The 20232-nt window shown below is 38.4% G+C and overlaps 3 protein-coding genes across 3 annotated transcripts in view; 1 reads left to right on the top strand and 2 right to left on the bottom strand.

Moving 5' to 3' along the window:
• Window positions 1-4924: 4924 nt before the first annotated feature.
• LOC119693682 (protein kintoun) lies at window positions 4925-9855 on the bottom strand. Its single transcript, XM_038117835.2, has 3 exons — window positions 7743-9855; window positions 7033-7156; window positions 4925-6766 (listed from the first exon to the last, which is right to left on the bottom strand). Exons 1-3 carry the CDS (start codon window positions 9731-9733, stop codon window positions 6398-6400), a joined length of 2484 nt encoding a protein of 827 aa, XP_037973763.2. The 5' UTR covers window positions 9734-9855; the 3' UTR covers window positions 4925-6397.
• Window positions 9856-10311: 456 nt separating this feature from the next.
• LOC119693753 (39S ribosomal protein L16, mitochondrial) lies at window positions 10312-12001 on the top strand. Its single transcript, XM_038118165.2, has 5 exons — window positions 10312-10511; window positions 10609-10686; window positions 10769-10926; window positions 11162-11404; window positions 11724-12001. The coding sequence occupies exons 1-5, from the start codon at window positions 10478-10480 to the stop codon at window positions 11937-11939; spliced, it is 729 nt and encodes a 242-aa protein (XP_037974093.2). The 5' UTR covers window positions 10312-10477; the 3' UTR covers window positions 11940-12001.
• Window positions 12002-12146: 145 nt separating this feature from the next.
• Window positions 12147-20232, bottom strand: part of LOC119693752 (transmembrane protein 132E) — a 77170-nt gene continuing 69084 nt past the window's right edge. Inside the window, exons 11-19 of the mRNA XM_048623355.1 lie at window positions 18076-18348; window positions 17686-17846; window positions 17060-17261; window positions 16523-16799; window positions 16261-16354; window positions 15846-15934; window positions 15271-15536; window positions 14995-15090; window positions 12147-14753 (exon numbers count right to left, since the gene is read on the bottom strand). Of these exons, the coding sequence (XP_048479312.1) occupies window positions 14584-14753; window positions 14995-15090; window positions 15271-15536; window positions 15846-15934; window positions 16261-16354; window positions 16523-16799; window positions 17060-17261; window positions 17686-17846; window positions 18076-18348 (1628 nt within the window). The 3' untranslated portion in view covers window positions 12147-14583. The remainder of the gene's footprint in view (window positions 14754-14994; window positions 15091-15270; window positions 15537-15845; window positions 15935-16260; window positions 16355-16522; window positions 16800-17059; window positions 17262-17685; window positions 17847-18075; window positions 18349-20232) is intronic.

Here is a 20232-nt window from a genome sequence, read left to right as displayed (position 1 = left end):
AAAGGCATTCTATTACATCAAAATAGTACTTTTTTACAAGAAATATAAGCAATGTATGTTAATGGTTAGAAATTAAGTACCTACTCACCAGTATAAAACGCTGCTCTTTCATAAACATCGTATATATTGACTAATACTTCTCCAGCCTCATTCTCCGCCAAACATCGTAGGTAAACGCTGTAAATCATCTGTCTAGCTTCGCTGCGAATGGTTTTATTCATTTTCACTTCGTGAACAAACTCAACAATCCACAAAACTCCAAAATTAAGCAAAATTCGATTTGTTTATACAGGAACAGGGCGAGTTTGACATTCAAACCATAGAAACAGACCACAAATCACAAGTTTTTTTTTATTGCCAGGTTTAAATCTGTTTAGTTCCAAAAACATTAATCTCTACTCTTTTGTGTTCAGCTGCTAAAAAAAAATTCTCCATAGTAAAAAGTCACGTGACCAAAGTTTCTATGGAAAATGATTTTTTTTTCGCGAATTTTGAAATTCTGATTTCAGTTTCGGGCTTAGTTATACCATGCTGCACATGTAGGTTTCGGCTTAGTATACCCTTTTTGCAACACCCTGTATAGGTATTATATTATAAGTAAGTACTTGGGTATATTTATAGTTTATTTTATAAAGTTACTTAACTTACTAATGACGAGTACTTATAGTTTGTTTGCGTGGAGCCCGCGCCGCCGCCGCCGCCTCGACACAAAGTAAAACGCTTTTCTTCTTAATTACCTTCTCTTAATTGGTTACTGCGGACAAATTACCTAATATTTTACACTTTATTAATTGAATTGTACACTTTATCTAAATAAATCTTGTTTTGGATCGTAATTAATGTCAGGTATTATAAATATTTTGTTTTGGGGGTGTAAATTCAATTCTTCATTAATATTGGTGAGAAAAGACGATCAATCTTCAATAATGGTCAGCTTTCGGGTCGTTTACTGATAAAACTTTACCCTGTACAATCAACATGTAATTTTGCGGCGGTTTCATGCGTGCTCAAGTGCAGGTTCCATATTTGGGGCATCCCCTGTGACTATTAAGTATATCACAGGGTAACGGACTGGCTAGGTGTCTAGAGGCTCACATCGGCACTGGTTTACTTTACTACAGACTATATATGGAAGTTCTGAACCAAAAATATTTTTTAAGTACCTACTACATAATATTATTATAAATCAAATCGATCTACAAACTTATTACTTAGGATTAATAATAATAACATAATATAATTATGTTGATTGAACATTTGGTATGCAGATACCTACCTAATTTCCAATCAGCTTTTAATCCAGTCGGCAATGGAAGTTGAATAAGTCGAGATAGACAAACTTACAGGAACTCGTACCCGCTATGATTAGTGCTATTGTTACAGTACAATAGTACCTACTTTGACCACTTCAGAAGTTATTGGAGCGAGTTTACCAACTATACGACGAGAGGTAACCACTAGAGACCTTTCAGGGCCGTTGGTGGGTATTCCGGATGATATCGTTACGAAACCGGAAACCGGTATCATATTTCAATAATGATTTGTTATTCTTTTAAATAACTTTTTTTTTCACAGAAGCAGGTACTAATTTTTATTTACCATCGCTAAAAATTAATATAGAGTGATAGTTGTTGAGAATCTAATACTTAAGTCTGCCTCTTCACCAGACTTCTTCTTCTCCAGTTATAATATTCTAGTCCAGGGGTCGGCAAGTAGTTTCAGGTAGAGTCCGGATACTAGTCGACAAAATTTTAAAAGGTCCAGAAAAAAAAAATCAACTGATAATAATTAAGTAAGTACAGATATTTATTACTAAAATTAGTGAGATAAATTGCATCAGTGGTCTTGAGCCAGGTTTTTATAGTTTGGAACAGCTAATTCGAAGATTGCCTTCGGGCGGATTCGGCCAACGTCGAGTAACTTTTTACTCACGAGTAAAGTACCAGTTACTCGCGAGTAAGCAGATTTTGCATTCTACCAAACCTGAAACCAAGATAACTAGCTTATCCCAAGAATAAAATGTTATACCGCCAAAATTGACCGTGTAACGAGCTTATCCGAGAGTAATTTTGTAATGGCGGCAGCACATCAGCTGATTAGAAAAACGTCATAATGACATATAAACACATCTGTCAAAACATAAACAAAAGTACGTTAAAAGGCAAAGTCTCAGAATAACAACAGCGAATAAAATATTAAAACATAAACAATTTCATACTTTTATAATCCATTCAAACTAAGTTGGCATGTCATTTCTATTGCATGCTTTGAAACGCAGCTATTTTTATTTTAGTTGCATTACAGTTTCGTTCCTCGTTCATTCAATTTAATCATGGTATAACTTGGTAGAATGCAAATGTACTTATCCTAGATATTTACTCGCGTATAATTTTAATTCCGGTATAGTTATTCTCGTGTAACGTGATGTTTGGACGAATCCACCCTAGTGAGCGTCTGTTAATCTCAAACAATAGTCGTTTTTTTAAAAAATTCTGAAAATTTTCAAAAAGATGTTTCGCATATGTATGTCCTACATAACATAGTCGTCAAATTGATGGCAAGTTTGATATTTTCTGGGACATGTTTGACCCAAAATTCTTCAGTTGACACCTTTTTACATATTTGCAAAGAGTAAAGACACATCTTCTTGCAGATCGATTATTTCCATTTGGTACTTATAATAACTTGGCAGCAAGGACTTTTGCTTGGCAGACATCTGTCCATTCGGCGACTGCATCAACTTCAAAGGGTGACTTAAGAAACAGAGATAGCTTGCCTATCTCTGCAAAGACTGGAACGGCCAAAGATTTTGTAAACACTGCAATATCTTCTTCATCGTTCTCCTTATTATAATTATTATGGTCGTCGGAGAAGCTATAGGTAAGTACGTAATGAACAGACTCGACGCGACTCGCGGCGGCGGTGCGATGTTTTGATCGATATCGATGTTGTAAAACAGATTAATTAGATTAGATAGGTACTAAGTTAGATTGGTTCAAAATACAGTGAAACCTGGATAAGTGGGAAACCTCCATATCTGGGTCTCATGCTGAGGTCCCGGCACTTTAGCACTTGTTTACGTCTGTTAGTGAGACAAAGCAAACCTCTTTAAATGGGATTCTTATTATATATTGGAATGGTAATGTTACCTCTATAATTGAGAAATCTAATGTATTTATCTCTATAGCAGAGACAATAACTATGTTTTAATTAACTCTTGTAAATTATTGAAATAAAACTTTAAATAAATTTACCTCTGTAACTGAGATACATACATTCATAACCTCTCTAACTGGGACTACATGTAATATAATATTCCTGTTCTTGTAATCGCAACTAGTATGGGACCCTCTTTAAATGAAATTTATATTATTTAAACCTGGATATCTGAGACACTGTCTTAGTGGAATACCTCTATAAGTGGGTCAAAAATGTTGGTCCCTTGGAATCTCACTTATCCAGGTTTCACTGTATTGCGTATTTATTTAGGTATAGGGTAAACGTACCAGTTTGCCGGCCACTACCCCTTTCCGGCCACTTCACACGTTATTTTTAATAATAGGATAGTATCGAGACATCTCCTTTCTAATTTCGCGCCATTCGACCCGGGCGAACATCACGGTTCATAATCCGACGGCATGATCTCGAAATTTGCCAACTGAGCCCTCAGTCACCATTTCAAAATTTGGTGTGTGGATTCGTGGCAAATTTAGCAGAAAAAATAGCAGGTGGACTGATTTTCAGAGGTAAGTTTTTAAGTGTTCCTACTGTTTTATAAGTGATTGAATTGGTTTGTGTGAATTAAAGTATGTTTAATTTCAATATTCAAGTGCCCAAACTAACAAACTTTTTCATAATTTGTAATATTTTCGGTGGTCGGACAATAGGTTATCGATTTATTCCAATATCTAGTTTCCGGCCGGGTGGTCGGAAAACGGGTATATTGTAGTCATGAAATTTTGCCTATATTGCGAAAACCTTAAGTGCACTAACATAGATTCCATTATATTAGTGAACAGCTATAATTTTGTGAATTGACAACCAGATTCCGGCCGCCAGAATACCTCATAGTTTCAAAGATATGACCTTAAAAAAATAACGAATGTTAAGCGGCCGATAACCAGTTCAAACAAAACCTATATCCGGCCGTCGAAAAAGCGGCCGAAAATAGGTAAAAATTACACCTGATTCCGGCCGTCTGAAATAGCGGGCGGCAGAAAATAGGTAAAATTAAACCTGATTCCGGCCATTAGATAATAAAACGGCCGATAATGTTTATCGATGCCAATGCCAAGAGTAGCTATTTGTTTGACTTTAGATTTTAATTTGTTATTTAATAAACCCTGAACTACTGAATAAAACTCGTTTTTCTACTGTGAATTAGGTGGCCGATAACCAGTGCACTCGTGGACGATAACTGGGTAAAATGGCCGATAACCGGTATATTTGCTATTTTTACGAAAAATATTTTTTTGAAAATCATGTATCACTGCTACGTCTATAAACGTTAGGTTTTATGAAACTAGACTATTGAAAGATCGAATGATATTTTTTTGGAAAATCTTGACACACAGTATTATGATAGAAATTAACTCTGAAGTCAACAAGTCGCTTAAGTGGCCGATAACCGGTACTGTTACCCTACTTGACATGCCTACATTACAATATTTGGGGGTCCGAAGTTCAACCTTTCGCGGTCCGCAAACGGACCGCGGTCCGCCTGTTGCTGACCGTTGTTCTAGTCTATGACCAGAGACACCAGAGCGGTTATTTAGTTTGTGTAGTTTTTTCTACAAAAACTCATACACCGCTCCGCTTGCCCGCAGGTGGAGAGACAGCTTCGCGTCTTTATTTTGGTAATGGTATGATGCTGCAAGGATTTCTACATTTGTATCATATATGTATTCAAATGAAAAACTGAATGTATTACGTCAAACAATGTATTCAATAAACACCACAAAGTACATGATTAAAGTTTTTTTAATATATTGTTAAGGTCAGACCAAAACGGAACCACTATTAGTACCCACGTGACAAAACAGAACCACTATAACTTATTGGTACGTGACGAGACCATTATTAAAATTTATTGCCAATTTTCTTTAAAAAAAATTGAATTATAGGATGGAAGTTGGAGATAGCCATTATATGTATATATTTGTTAGTATGTGTAGCAGACCGTGCCGCAATGAAAATATTTCGCATTGTGAATTTTAAATACAGAAGTTTCTGTTAAAATAAAATACAATGCGAAATCATGTGTGAATCCGCACTAAGGTTCGTTTCTCACGCTACAATATTCGTCTAAATAAAGCTAAGTAGGTATTAGATGAATTAACAATTTAGAATTTTGAACATTGTGTTTAAATTAGTACTTAGGTATAGTTTGATGAGACTGAAATGGTTATGTTAGAAAATGCATTTTGTGATATCTTTTGAGACATTCCAGACATTTAAACAAATAAAATGTAATTAATTTTAAAAACTAAAAGTTAATTTTATACTTCATTTCTCATGCATGATACAAACACGCATGTATGATACATCCACGTCGGTCAATGTTAAAAAAGCATTTCTTTAATATAATTGACTAATCATGTATATTCATGTAAAACAATATTTCATCAGACCACTTATGATTTGTACCTTCGAAATGCATTTATTTAGTTGTTATTGTATATAATATGATAAAATGTTATTGCTATGAGTGAGCAGATTCGTTAAAAACATTTGTATAGGTATAAGTAAAGTTATTACCCATAAACATAAATCGAATAAAACGTGAAATTAAAACTACCTAGGATCGATAAAATTATAAAATGATAGCTCATGATTTGAAACATAATCAACTAAAGTCACCACGCCAGACAGCACACTATTGCTAAACTAAATGCAGCAGAAATATAATACTACACCACTAAAACTAAAAATGTAAAAGGAACATAATTGTTAAATTTATGTAAGCATAGATAAAATATTCCTACACATAGATAGACGTTGCGAATGCAGACAAAGTTATCTGTTAGCCTGAAATTTTCTAATACAGAGTTGAATTCTATCAGTAAACACCTGCTATTCTCGATGCTAGTCGACGATCCTCTCACATTTTGTATAAATGGACCTTGTTTACGGAATTTTACACATAAAATTCCACTCTATACGATTTTTTGATTAGTTTTTATCGATATTAAGGCCATCTTTGAATACGGCTACAGTATTTTGGAGTGCATGCAATCTTACGTAATATCTACATGTAAAAATATTTTATCTATGCTATTACTGGGAAAGGTAAAAGTTAATTTGGGTGTAACCCACTGGGAAAGGGAAAACATTATTACTATTAGTATGCTCCTAAATTATAGTGCACCTTATATATCGAGGGTTGACCAGGACACTCTCACATGTCCAAGTCAAAGATGAGATCGTTTTTGAACTTTACTTCAAGGTTCTTGCCGGGATTCAGTTTATCCGGATCATAGAGATTGGTGTTATGTTTGATGTTATCACAGTTGATTGGTGGGTTCGGCATGGCTTTGCCTTCGCGTTCCTTTTCAGAGCACTTGTCTGATTCCCATATAGTGGGCTCAGGTTTACTTTTACTATTTCCTACGATGTTCAGTACGGACTTATTGCTATCGGGTTTCCAGTTATTGTCTTGGCTGCAGCTATACTGGTCGGGAGTGTTCTTGAAATCGGTGTCAGCGTCGGAGGTGTCCGCTAGTCCGCTGTCGCAACGCTTCTTCAGAACAGACTTCGGTTTGGCAGGCTGGAAATAAAATTAATGGATTATAAGATTGCTGAATTTTGTGACAGTCCAACAACATAACAACACAGAAATATTATAGCTTTCTTCTTAGTCTAAAGTCCTCGTAACTCTCGGAAAAGTAGTCAATGTCACTGATTGACTGAACAAGGTGAAATAAAATCCAATTAAATGCGTCAAGCAGTAAAGAGTATGTTCCTATGAAATATACTATAATATATAGTGTATTCCAATGGCCTAATATGTGTAAGTGTGAGGGCTATACAAACCATGGTAGACTCATTCGTGTGCTCGTCGTCAGCCTCGCTCTCGCTCTTGCGTCTCTCCTGGGAGCGCTTTTTACTCTTCTTGCGCTGGTTCTTCTTCTTCTGACCTTCAATTGATGAATTGTATCTGAAATGCCAAAAAAGTTAATTGCTAGGCGTTTATCAAATGTACCTGTAAAGTAGGTGTATCTACGTAGTTAGGAAAATATGTAAAATGAGTGTAAAACTAATTTAATATAGGTACCTAGGTTAATAATAATAATATGTGGGGACATCTCACACACGGCCATCCGACCCCAAGCTAGGCAGAGCCTGTATTATGGGTATCGGCCAGCTGATATATCTACACAAATACATAGATAGATAGATATTAAATATAAATATCAACACCCAAGACCCGAGTACAAATATTTGTCTTTAAACAAATATCTGCCCCAGCCGGGAATCGAACCCGGGACCTTCGGCATAGCAGTCAGGGCCACTAACCACTACGCCATTCGACCGGCCAGGTTAGGTTACCTATACCTACATAATGTGAATGAATTTGCAAAAGTATGTCATCATAAAATAAATGATTTGTTTTGATTATGATACAAGTGCTTGGCAAACAAGATTAACTAAACGCATAATAGATAATTGATAACTTTCTATAATGATAAGAAGCAGACAGCTATAATGAATGGATATGGTACCATCAAAATAATGTGTCATACCTGTAAAATTTCCTGGCAATAACATTGTTGAACCTAACAGTCTTCTTCAGGCTTGACTCTTCGGGGATGCAATCTGAGCTGATGTAATCCATAGATGAGGCCACATCACCCATGCTGGACTCAGAGTAACTTCTCCCAAGAGACTTGCGGAGGATGCTCTTAGCGCTGCTCACATTATGAGTACCTTCAGCCCACACTATTTCTCGCCCATTTGAAGGACTTTCCTCTTCATCATCATCATCTTCATCTTGATCATTAGATGAGACAACAATATTTGTCTCAGAACCCCTATTGTTCACTGCTATAACTGGTGCTACTTCATCAGACTTATTTCCATTATCAGATGCTGTTTCCATATCTAATTTGTTAACCTTGTCTTCGGGGCTGACATTAAAATGCTCAGACACTAATGACTCTTCATTTAACCCAATTTGGAATGTCTTAGGCAACTCGCCAACAACATCCATCTGCAGAATAACATTGTTATCCCAGGCCTCCCCGGAAACATTTTCAAATTTAGAATGTTCATCAAAAATAATGATAGCTGCATAGTAAACTGGGACAAATCCTGAACCAACAGTGGTAAACTTGATGTATATTTTATTTCCATCTTGCTTGACCTTGACAGAGTCAGGTTCAGTGTTTTTCACATGGAAGGTGAAGGCTACAGTATCATCTAGGGCATTGTGGGTGTACTCAGGCAGTGTGTATGCTAAGGAAGGATTAATGAATAAGTCATTATTGGATTCACATGTCTGTGGCTCTGCAGTAGTTGCCTCTGCTGGAGTAGAAGACAACTCTTCTACTAACTTCTCCTTGTCGTCATCACTCGAGCCTGAGTTTTCTTCACTTTCCACCCCACTGTCAACTTTCAAAGAGTTATGGCTGGCATAATGTTGCCTAATCACTGGTAGGGAAACAACAAGAGTGTGCTTAGACTTATCAAATTTGGCTGTTCCACACTGGTCATTGACTGCATATGGTAAGTTAATATCAAGCCTATATTTAGCTGGTTTTTCCGACACTAAGTAAAGGTGCTTCTCTTCAACATCTAGAGTACAATCCTTGGTTGAGTTCAGAAGAGGGAGATATATTTCCAGAACAATGTGGCTTGGTATGGCTGAGTGCTGTTTGCTGTCTTTATGGAAAGTATACTCTTGTAGGTCTACATTTTTCTGCTGTTTAATTATATATTTCGGTACAGTGTAGCCATTTTTGGTTGAGTGTCTAAATTCACTTGTAACATTTTTCTCATTTTTTCTTGATTGTTTCTTCTCATTTAGATTATCAGGCTTAGGCTGCTGATAATTATGCTGAGGATACAACTTCTCCATTATTTCTGGGGACAAATGTTCAGTTTCCTCTTCAGTTGGTGGTTGGTAGTCAGGATCTTCTTTCCTGATAACTGCTGGGTTGGCCATTCCCTTGTACAATGATTTTGGAAAACGTAAATTGTTACTGTCCAAGTGAATGTTGTATGTTTTCTTCAATGCATCGAAGGCAGTGTTGTTTACAAGCTCCCGGAATTGCTTATTCTGGTCGGCCATTCGCAGGGTGTCAGGATGGAAAACAACATCATAAATAACACATTTTTGCCTCTTAGCATCGTAATCTTCTCTAGGCGGGATTAACGAGTAGGGTATAAGCCAGTTCATACCTTTTTTACCGTCAATTACCTTTATATTGCAGGACGGTTTGCCGACGTAGCCATTACTGCAAATGTTAATAAACGCTTTCCTGTCGCCGGCGACACTAGTTTTGATAACATATCCGCCCTTCGGGTTGATAAATGTTACATCATAACCGCGTTCCTTCTCAAGTTGTGTCATTTCTTTTTGATATAGGGCTTGGCTCGCCGGGTCACGCATCTCGTCGCAGTACTCTGCCAATAATTCTCGAAACTTCTTATTCTTCATTGCTTCTTGTATAGCTTCCAAGTCAGTTCTAGAGAACTGGACATCTTCTTCACGAGGCTTAACTCCTGTTGCCATGTTTATAGTTGGGATGCTTATTTTATAAATAAACACAAATTACAATTTAATTTACGCATTCACACGCCGCAGTGGAAAATTCAGCTGATTGACGTTGTTGACGTTTTGTTTTGCAAAGTGGTGAGGTGACGTTTGATCAATGGACGTGTGTGACCTACCATAAACAATTATTATTTCAAAGTTATTATTATTCTGAGCTCCAATCCAAGAGAATAATGGCTATGTTCCCAGCAAATAAGTATTAGGAGGAGAAATTAAACGAACCGATTAGATTAGTAGTGAGATTAGTAGAGACTACATAAGAGGGCCAACTTCGATGAAAAAGCTGCGTACAGACCGGGCAAACGAACGCCCAACGAACGCCAACGGTTATGCCAACGATGGATATTTATCATACATAATACAGGGCAGATTGTAGCAACGAAGGTCAACGAAACCCGTTCGTTGGCGTTCGTTGGGCCGGTCGCAGCTGAAGCCCATTTCCTTGTTGACCCACACTCACAGAACAGCAATGAGAAGTATTTTTTTCTGTGAACAAATCTGACAGATGCTACGATTACCTACTCTGTGATCGCATAATTTTTGAGGTTATTTATTAGAAAAAGCGAACTTGGGATCAAAATAATTAAATGGGATCTCTTAATACAACAAAGCAGCCTGCTTGAATATACATTGAATATAAATTTAAGTTGGACTAGTCCTATAATATTCTTTACTGGATTATTATAATAATAACAAGTTAGAATGTTATCACAACAATTCCTTAGGTTGACATTGGGTAAGATTACTTCTATTTGAGATAAATCATGCCTAGCTGTACTATTACTATGCCTACATATCCCTATTTATTAAGACAATCATTCGAATCATTACAGGTTCTCTGAAAACCCACAATGTGGTGATATCTCCAGTAGCAGGCATAAAATATTTCCCACCACCAAAGAACTATGATGGTAAGTTAAGAAACATTAAATTTAACGTTATTGTACTCACTATGTAGGTCGGTTAATTAATTTCATGTAATATATATTTCAGACATTGAATTGCCTGAAAGAAAGAGGCTGCGTGTTTATGAAAAGGTGCCTCAATTTCCACCTAATCTGAAGCCACCTAAAATGCAAAAAAGGCTGCGCTACATGAGAGGGCCAGAATTACTACACAACACCTTGCAATTAAAACAGTTTGGGGTTGTGGTAAGTTACTTGATTCAATTTACATATTACTAAAGAAATAATTACATTAAATTGAATTATTGGTACTTAGCTAGTACCTAGTTGTTACATTTCTTTGATTACAATGAACTTACCCCAAACAAATAGTACCTACATTGACAAATAAGGATAGACTAGCTAAAATAATCCTTTAACTTTTCTATGAATAAGGGGGTTAATATTTCATACAACGTTGGTAACACACTTGGTGTTTCAGGCTACAGGAGGAGGTAGAATGAGGCATGAACATTTTGAGATGGCTCGTCTGGTAGTGGCGAGACACCTGGACCAGAAGAGGATGTTTGCTATATGGAGATTGGAGCCCGTGTGGCAACCTATCACGAAAAAGGGTCAAGGCCAGAGAATGGGAGGAGGAAAAGGTGCCATAGATCATTATGTGACTCCAATCAAGACTGGGAGAATCATACTGGAAATTGGAGGCAAATGTGAATATGCTGAAGTAAGAAAATCTTATATGTACCTATATCTGGGAAGTCAGACATCTTGTCTTGCATGCTGAGAAGGAGATAGAGTTTTTGACTTTGTAGTTGTATTTTGTGTAGGGTATAGAATTTAGACTTTACAATAAATAATAATAATACAATTTACAAAATATATATTTTTTTGTCTCCCAAAATACTATTTTTGTTTATTAGATTAGACAGTTTTTCTATTTTATTTTAATTCATCGTGTAATCATTGTATTTTGAGCCTAATAAATTAAACTTGTCTTGTTTTTGTTCTATATTTGTATTAATTATTTAACTTGAATATTTCAGGTTCAAACTATGTTAAGAATTATTGCTGAAAGATTACCCTTTGCCGCGGAGCCAGTATCCCAACAGATCATGGAGAAGAAGGCAGCTGATGAGAAATGGAGAGAGGAGAACAACAGGAATCCGTACACAATGAAGTACATCATCCAGAACAACATGGGAGGCTGTCACAAGCACCTGTCGCCGTTTGATCATCGCTGGTACGGAAAGTATGTTTAAGGACACCTATTTTGTAGTTTTACTTAGTCAATGATAAATATAGATGTTATTTGTACCCATAAGTTCTTTTCTGTGATTATTCCGAGAAGACTATACTTTAGCAACTGTGCATACATACCTTTCCCTACACTTTAAAAACTTAAAAGCTACAACCACAACAGCAGGTACACACCAAGGAAGGAAGTTTGTAATGAAATAAAAACAGTATTATTCAATAATGGTTTATTAAATTTGACATTTTTGAAAGGATTTTGTGACAAGCCGGTTGCATACATTGTAAACTTGTAGCAATAATTTATATAAACTTTTCTCATATAATTATTGCAAAAACTCAACAAAAACTGAATGTTTTATAGTAACAAATTCTATGCAGTGTCCATTAATGTCCAGTGACTCATTCCTAATCTAACGTCAAAAGCCAAACACACTATTCAGTATTTTGTAGGTAAGAGTAGGCATCATGAGTATATAATTTATTTGCTATAGTTAGACCACATTCAGGTAAGCCCACTGTGGAAGATACCACTTACTAGACAGCCATGGCATGACTGCCACGCCGTCCTTTCCTTTCTTTCACAGATTTTTATCTACTTATATATTTTTTTATAAATACCATCTTCAAATAATTATTCAGTGTGATGATGACTATAATGATCACCTTTAAATACATACACATTGACAAGATCAAACATTATTATATTTAGTGTAACTGTAACAGACACGAAACATTCCATCGAGTGATGTGCTCCTCTACACTGACATGAAAGCTTTGCTACCACATTGATTCCTATTTCTGCACTGAAATATCAACATAAATACCTATAAATTATATAACGTCATAACAATATTTACAAAGCCTAATAAACTAACTTATTAGTAAATGCAATTTACATCCTCAATAAATATAGTGTTTACAATATCATACAAGCGCTATATTTCAATATGATATGGATTTTTTAATTTATAAAATCGCCTGCTAGTGATTCAGTTCACTGGCAGCCATTTTATCACAAGTCTGTCGCCTCGTCCTCGCTGCTACGTTACAGTGTAAACATTTTCTACAAAATGTTGCGGATACAGTCACAAATACATCATATTTTAAACAGAACGTCAAAAATAAGTTTCTATGAACAGTTAATTTAAATACATTTGACTAGTCATTATCTTAAATTTAACAGACGTGTACTATTTGTAGGTCTAGGGAAATACATATTATAAATTAATTAGGAATGGAATTGAAGACAAACATAGTAAATCATTATTAGAATATTAAACACAATGTCAATAATAATTAAAGTTTAACAATTGCAGAGTATAATTATAACTACAAGTTGTAAGCTACGAGTAAGATACAAGTGAGGTAGCGTCTATTATCTTCTAATGGAAAAGTATTTACAGAGTAAGACAAATGCAAAGCTTATATTTGGTTCAGGTAGATTATTCATAATCATTAATCAATCGCCAAAAATTTCAAGCTCATTTTATTATTTAATATGTATATAGGTATCCAATATATTCTGATTTCAATTTCTTTATTCGTGTACATATCATAGATAGCTTTTATTACTTCAGGCTTAATATTTAGGATTAAAAGTTTCCTCCGCGTGTGTTACATAATCCTAAGAAATAAACTTAGGTTAGGAGTATTAACTACATGCACACAATCAACATTAGGTACATCAATTTATATGTGCAGCGTTTAAATGACTAGATTATATACGTTTAACAATTACTTAATTATAAAACAGTTAAAGTTTCTTTGTATAACTTTAGTTTTTCGTTTCCGATCACTGCAAGGATCCACTTGGGGACAAATATTGTTTAAGGTGGTACATTTGACGTTCAACAGCAATAACTCTATTCGTACGATTCACTCAGATGTTCCAGGAGGAACTTGAGTTGTTTTTTCATGGAATCGTTATTGTTGGCGATAGAGTCGCAGAGCTTGTGCGCGGGCGCAGCGTTGTTGTTGCGAGCGTCAACTGTACCGGCCCCGGGCGCGGCCCCGCACTGCTCCGTGGGGGCATTGATTACGTCGGCCGTCGGAGCTTTGCTGATATGCTGATATTTAAACGTAGTCAATACCTGCCGGATCTTTGCAATGATCTGCTCTACTCAGGCGTTCGACTCCTGCGAAAAATTCGAAAATAGACGTCAGTCAATCATCCGCAGACAAGTTTGAAGTAGGAATCTCTAATCTAGAAGGTAGTGACCGTTTTCTACGTTTCTATGCTTTCTAATGATCCGTATTAGGTACAGTTCAGTACTACAATGAAATGATAGGTGATAGATTCGAATTCAGTGATTAGCGGACGTAATTAGAAGTTGACATCGTGTGGATACAAGACTAGGGTGAGTTGAAAATTGCAGCAGAGCCGTGCCGAAAGTGAAATCAGAGCTTCCATGTTTAGGATAGGTTTATAAAATTATTATAATACTGCATGGCGTATAAGTATTTGTATAAAATTTACTCATATAAAATACTATGCTTATCGCTATTTTTAAATGCATCAAAATTTAGGCTTAGTTTTTCATAAGAAGATGGGTACACGTCGAGACGCGAGTGGCCGAGACCGCCGGCTAGTATCGGTGGAAGCGATACGGCGAGAGCTATTCTAAAAGCGTGGTGGGACGGTGTTGTAGTTTATACCTTGAGGTTGTGGAAATAGTGCATGATCTGGTCGTAGTCGAGGTCATCGAGGTCGAGGGGATCGCCGGGGGCGGCGGGGGCGGCGGGGGGCGCGGGGGCGGCGCCGCGGGAGTACATCGGGTTGCCGACGATGGTGGCGCGCTTCACCTCGGGCGATATGCCGCCTGAAACACCCCGCAACAAACCACTCAGTGGGCAGTTGTAGATGGCGCCACCGACCAAATGGCCAGTACATTAAAGCTGTCTTGTGACTGGCTGTTTCCGTTACGACACGTTGTGTTCCATGGTAGTTTTTGCAGCGCACATTGCGTAGTTTTGCCACTTCTATTTCCACCATCATCATAATTTTATTTTTAGCTGTGAAAAATTAGTTCTGAAGTATGATTTATAAGACAATTCACCAACCGTTTTGATTGGGAGCCTCAACGAAGTCTCCCTTGGCTTTGTCGCGGTTGGATTCCTTGGACCTGTTCTTGTGCCTCATCTGTACGTCTGGCATGCCTGCAACAACAACACAGTACCCATTACTATGATGCCATAATATTAAGGTCCTAGAAGTCATATACTTCCCTTGACATGGAACTTCTTTGTGTATGACTACTGACAAGGGTACGTAAAGTATATTGAAATAAGGTGGACATGGTACTTAACTAGTGAAACAAAGAGAAGTGTCAAACCTACCTATCCCAGAGTCATGCATGTTGTAGTCCGGGCTCTGCGGCTTGGCGAACGTGCGTCGCGCGTCGTCGGTGCCTCTGTTCAGGCCGATCACTTCTCTGTAGTCCTTGTTCTCCATGATCAATGGGGCGTCGTTGTCGAACTCGAACAGTCGTGCGCAGTCCTCCTTGCTGGTCAGTTTCTCCACCTCGTGGTCTCGCGAGTCTTGGTAGTCGGTCATGTCGCGGCTCATTGCGTAAGGGGAGTCGGCGTTGTTCAGGTCGATGATGCTGGAAATTAAAAGATAGGTATATTTTATCACAGGTATACAGGTACTTAAGAACAGACTCGAGAATGCTTCTGGAATGTCAAGATCAACCTGCCAAGAGGTTCTTTTCTGAGAACCAACCTATAATTTTGATATATCGGCTAAACTGTAAAACGATCGTATATCCATGCTTGAATCTTTTATGATATTTTCAATTACTTTTAAATTAAGTACCTATACCTAGTAGAATATTAAATATCTGTTCTTGGAAACCCGCATTAATCCTCAGCTAACATAATTTACTAATTAATAATAAAATAATAGTGCTCACCGTCCGGAGCGGCGGTGGTCGGTCTCGCGGTCCCGCTTGTGGCGCGAGTGGCTGCGCCGCGCCGGCGGCATTACCGCTTCTGGCAGGATCTGAGGAGACGAGGACAGTTGGTGTTATTTAGAGATTGAAGTAAAGTCACATCAGAGAAATTTCAAAGAGTTGTTTTAAAAAAAAATAGATTTTCTCTGGCACTATAACATAAGGGGCTTGCGCTGTTCGTTGATTGTCAGTTAGTCAGTGATCTGCCAGGGCACTGAATATACTGACTCAGCCTCTGCTGCCGGTTTCCATTCTCTAGATCTCCATATATAATTATAGGAAACAAAAATCTTTAGCCTAAGAGGACTTTCTTCACAGGACATCTCTATTGAACTTAATAGTTTTAGATAGATAGTAGGTAATGATGTGTCCATACCCTGGGGTTGCGCGGGGGCACGTGCGGCTGCGGGGAGGCGGGGCGGTGCGGCGGCACGGGCGGCCGGTACTCTTCCTGCGACTGAGCGTCGGCCCTGAAAATAAGCAATAAAACATCCGTGTGAAATGTGGTGAAATGAATTTCTCAAGATTTCTCATTCGTATGCGATAGTCATGCCATAAAAGGTCGGTACTCAATAATTTAATAATAGCCTCAAATTGCGTTTCCCTGTGAATAACAATAATATACCAAAAGAACTTACGAATAATTCCGATTATCCGCGGAATTGTGCCGAGCATGCCGCGACGGTTTCTTGCAGTAGGTCGTCGTATCGATCTTCTTCTCACTCTGTGAGGGCAGCTCTATGGAGTTAGGGTTGTCAAAACTGGTGACCATGACGTCATCTTTAATGGCGTCCTCAGGGTCTGCGTAGTTGTAGTTGAGCGGGTTGGATGTGATGCGCATCTCGCTGCCGTTGTCTGGTTGCGCTGCGCGGTTCACTTGGTGACGGGTGCCGTTGCGTTCGATTGTGGCTCGCCCTGGTGGACGATTTTGAAGAATTAAAGAAATATCATGATCAACATTCAGTTACCGAACTGGTAGACGACTTGTAAAGTCACGCCAGCCGATGGGCAAATTAGCTAGGGGCAATGTGGCCTCTGCTGGTAAACCAGCATACTTCTTCCGGCTCCTTTCCTCGGCATTCCTCATCGAAACATCGGTTCAGCAGGCTGAAGGGTATTCGTTTAATATGCTGATTATGACGTCATCGTTTACTGCACTTAGGTTAGGTACTCACCGAGCCACACCCAGTCATGCGCGTTGGTAGTAGGTTCCCGCGGCTTGTCCTTGGTCATAGCGAGCCCGGCGCCCACCAGGCCGGCCACCTGCAGCCGCCCGCCCTCCGCCAGCACCGGTATGGGGCGGGTGCCGCCCAGCCCCGACTCCAGGCTGACCGGCTTGAACCGAGTGGCGTACACTAGGCAGGACGCTACGAAGATCTGGGGGGAGATGGGGGGTTGTGATTGATTAGAAGGTTGATATGGTCCTGGATTTGTTATTCTATCATTTATGTGATATATGTTATAATTTTCACATTATCACCGTTGGTTCTCTAAATGCATTGACTTGTCATATTTTCATGTTAACACTTTTCACACACACAGTGTAATTTTGGTGTGGAAATAAAGAATTACTTTACTTGTACCATATAGTTAGGTATTGAAGCTTTCAAAGACATGTGTCATGTGCTATGCTACGTTGCTATGCGTATTCATTAGTCCACATAGCATAGCAATGGTGGGAACGGATTTCTTTCACAACTTCTGTACTTCAACATGGTCTCTTAGTTATTGATAAGCTTACTTAGGTACTTACTTATCGGTAAATTGCTTATAAATACCATAAACACTCAAGAGTACTCACAACAATAGCGAAGCAGAACACTCCCAGCAGCACATACATGGCGATCTCGATGGGCGACAATGTGGGCAGCGTGGGGCGCGGGTGGCCCCGGAATATGGACCCGTACTGCTGCGCCTGCACCGTCGGCTCGTGGTTGTTCTCGTCCTTGAACGGGGAGTATTCTGGAAGCAGTTGATAGGGTAGGTGAGAGGGTGGTAAAGATGTGGAGGGTGAAATGTTCAGGTACGGATGATTTTGGTTGACCACAAGACAGCATCATGTTGTTACTATGTTCGAGAAGAGATAATTAAGCGTAATTTTTATGCCGTGGAAGAGTCACCAGCTAGTGCTGCACAGCCTCAATGCCATATTATTAACAAAAAATCCAGAACACCAGTCTTATGGTCTTACCTTTAAGCACATCACTAAGATCAGCCATCCCGCTCCTCAGTCCCCCTCTGGCCATGATGTCATCATTCTGCGGCGTATCAGGTCGTTGCGGCGCGTCTCCCCCGCTGAAGTCCACGTCGACGCCCGCGGCGGCCGTGGCCAGGGCTCCCGGTATGTTCTTGATGTTGGCCGGAGTCTTGGCGTCTCCCTTCCCGGGGAGGGCCACGCGGCGGAGCGGCCCGCTACGGCACTGCTCTGGTGTTAGGAGGGTTACGCGAAGCAGCTCGCCGCTTCCTGGGGGATTGAAGAGTTTGGTAAGTTACTTATAGACTTACACCCATATTCTAAGTCATTTCCTTCACTTAAGATTCTACTTCACTTGTTGAAGGATGCCATAAGGGATCTCTCACAGAGAACACTTCAAATCGGTATTCTAAGTCGGTATTTTGACATTCCTTCAAAAAGGAAGCTAGAAACATTTCGCTTAGGATTTTTAGGGTTCCGTAGCCAAAATGGCAAAAACGGAACCCTTATAGTTTCGTCATGTCCGTCTGTCCGTCTGTCCGTCTGTCCGTCTGTCACAGCCGATTTACTCGGAAACTATAAGTACTACAGTGATGAAATTTGATGGGAATATGTGTTGTATGAACCGCTACGAAAATATGACACTAAATAGTAAAAAAAAGAATTGGGGGTGGGGCCCCCCATACATGTAACTGAGGGATGAAATTTTTTTTTTCGATGTACATACCCGTGTGGGGTATCAATGGAAAGGTCTTTTAAAATGATATAAAGTTTTCTAAAAAACATTTTTCTTAAAGTGAACGGTTTTTGAGATATCAGCTCTCAAAGTCGTAAAAAGTATGTCCCCCCCCCTCTATTTTTATAACTACGGGGTATAAAATTCTAAAAAAAATAGAGGTGATGCATGCTAATTAACTCTTTCAACGATTTTTGGTTTGATCAAAGTATCTCTTATAGTTTTTGAGATAGGTTGATTTAAAGTTTATTATATTTGCTGCTACGGAACCCTTTGTGCGCGAGCCCGACTCGCACTTGGCCGGTTTTTTTACGTTCTATAGCTAATTAAATCATTTCCGGTCTCATTTTCTTTTGTCTATGGTAGAAATACGACTCCTTTTCTTGAGATTTATCAACACATTTCGTTCTACGCAGATGCTACAATCTATGACACGGAATAAATAACTTCAAATCTTCAAACAAAGTCAAAAAAAAATTGCAGTAACGAAACGTGTTTAGTGTCAGTGTATAAAAAAGAATAACAATCAACATTAACATGTATGTGATGTATGAAAACAATTTCTTCACTCCTGCAGTTTTAACAGCGTACCTATTAAAATCGTAATCTTTAGAAATTTCCTGTGATATCTAATCAATAGGTGAAAATTAGTGGAAGTGGAAGAATGGACTAATTGCATAGTTTTTTATCTTTAATTATTTAATAAATATTTGATTACTTGTTGTTCTACATTTCCTATGTTATTTCTAAAGTTTTTAGTCAGGTAGAAGCTGGATGAAGAAGACTGATTCGTTGATTATTATGTAAAACATTGTGATACTTAAATAAAACATTTTAAAGTACCTGTTATTTTTTATTACAAAAAAAGTAAAAACGATAAAATGTTTATTTAGCTAAAAACTGTCTTATTTAAAATCAAACTTTCATATCATACCTATTTAAAATGCCTGGTTATAAATGCACTCCTTATTATGCTACCTCGCGCTGCATCCTGCACTTCAGCTACTGGAACAGCTTCCAGGTCAAGCTCAGGCTCAATTAATGGCTCATTCGTTTTCACGCATATATTGTGGAGGACAGCACATGCCACTATGATGTGGCATGAGTTCTCTAAACTGTTCTGCAGCTTTCGGTTAAGACAAGCAAACCGTCTCTTAAGTACTCCATTTACTCGTTCTATAACTTTTCTTGTGGAGATTTGTGCTCTGTTGTATCGCTATTTCTCTGGAGTAACAGGGTTTGGCACCGGTGTAAACATTATTTGTGTTTTGCATAGCCACCGTCACCTAGTAGGATGCCGCTACCAGCCAGGTCACTTCTTGTAGCCTCATAGAGAACCTACAGTTAGCATAAATCCTGGAGTCGTGTACAGACCCAGGCCAGCGTACAACAATATCAAATATTCGAAAGGGTTTTCA

The sequence above is a fragment of the Plutella xylostella genome, chromosome 10, assembly GCF_932276165.1.
Source record: "Plutella xylostella chromosome 10, ilPluXylo3.1, whole genome shotgun sequence".
In the NCBI taxonomy this organism is placed as follows: Eukaryota; Metazoa; Arthropoda; class Insecta; order Lepidoptera; family Plutellidae; genus Plutella; species Plutella xylostella.
This window is presented reverse-complemented; position numbering and strand designations above follow the sequence as displayed.

Excerpts from the sequence above, each read along its gene's own strand:
- LOC119693753 (XM_038118165.2), top strand. The coding sequence starts at position 10,478 with ATGTTATCACAACAATTCCTTAGGTTGACATTGG. Across the intron at positions 10,927-11,161 it reads TAAAACAGTTTGGGGTTGTG|GCTACAGGAGGAGGTAGAAT; the intron begins GTAAGTTACTTG and ends TTGGTGTTTCAG. Across the intron at positions 11,405-11,723 it reads GCAAATGTGAATATGCTGAA|GTTCAAACTATGTTAAGAAT; the intron begins GTAAGAAAATCT and ends TGAATATTTCAG.
- LOC119693682 (XM_038117835.2), bottom strand. The coding sequence starts at position 9,733 with ATGGCAACAGGAGTTAAGCCTCGTGAAGAAGATGTCCAGTTCTCTAGA. Across the intron at positions 7,157-7,742 it reads ATTGCCAGGAAATTTTACAG|ATACAATTCATCAATTGAAG; the intron begins GTATGACACATT and ends TTGGCATTTCAG. Across the intron at positions 6,767-7,032 it reads ACACGAATGAGTCTACCATG|CCTGCCAAACCGAAGTCTGT; the intron begins GTTTGTATAGCC and ends TTTTATTTCCAG.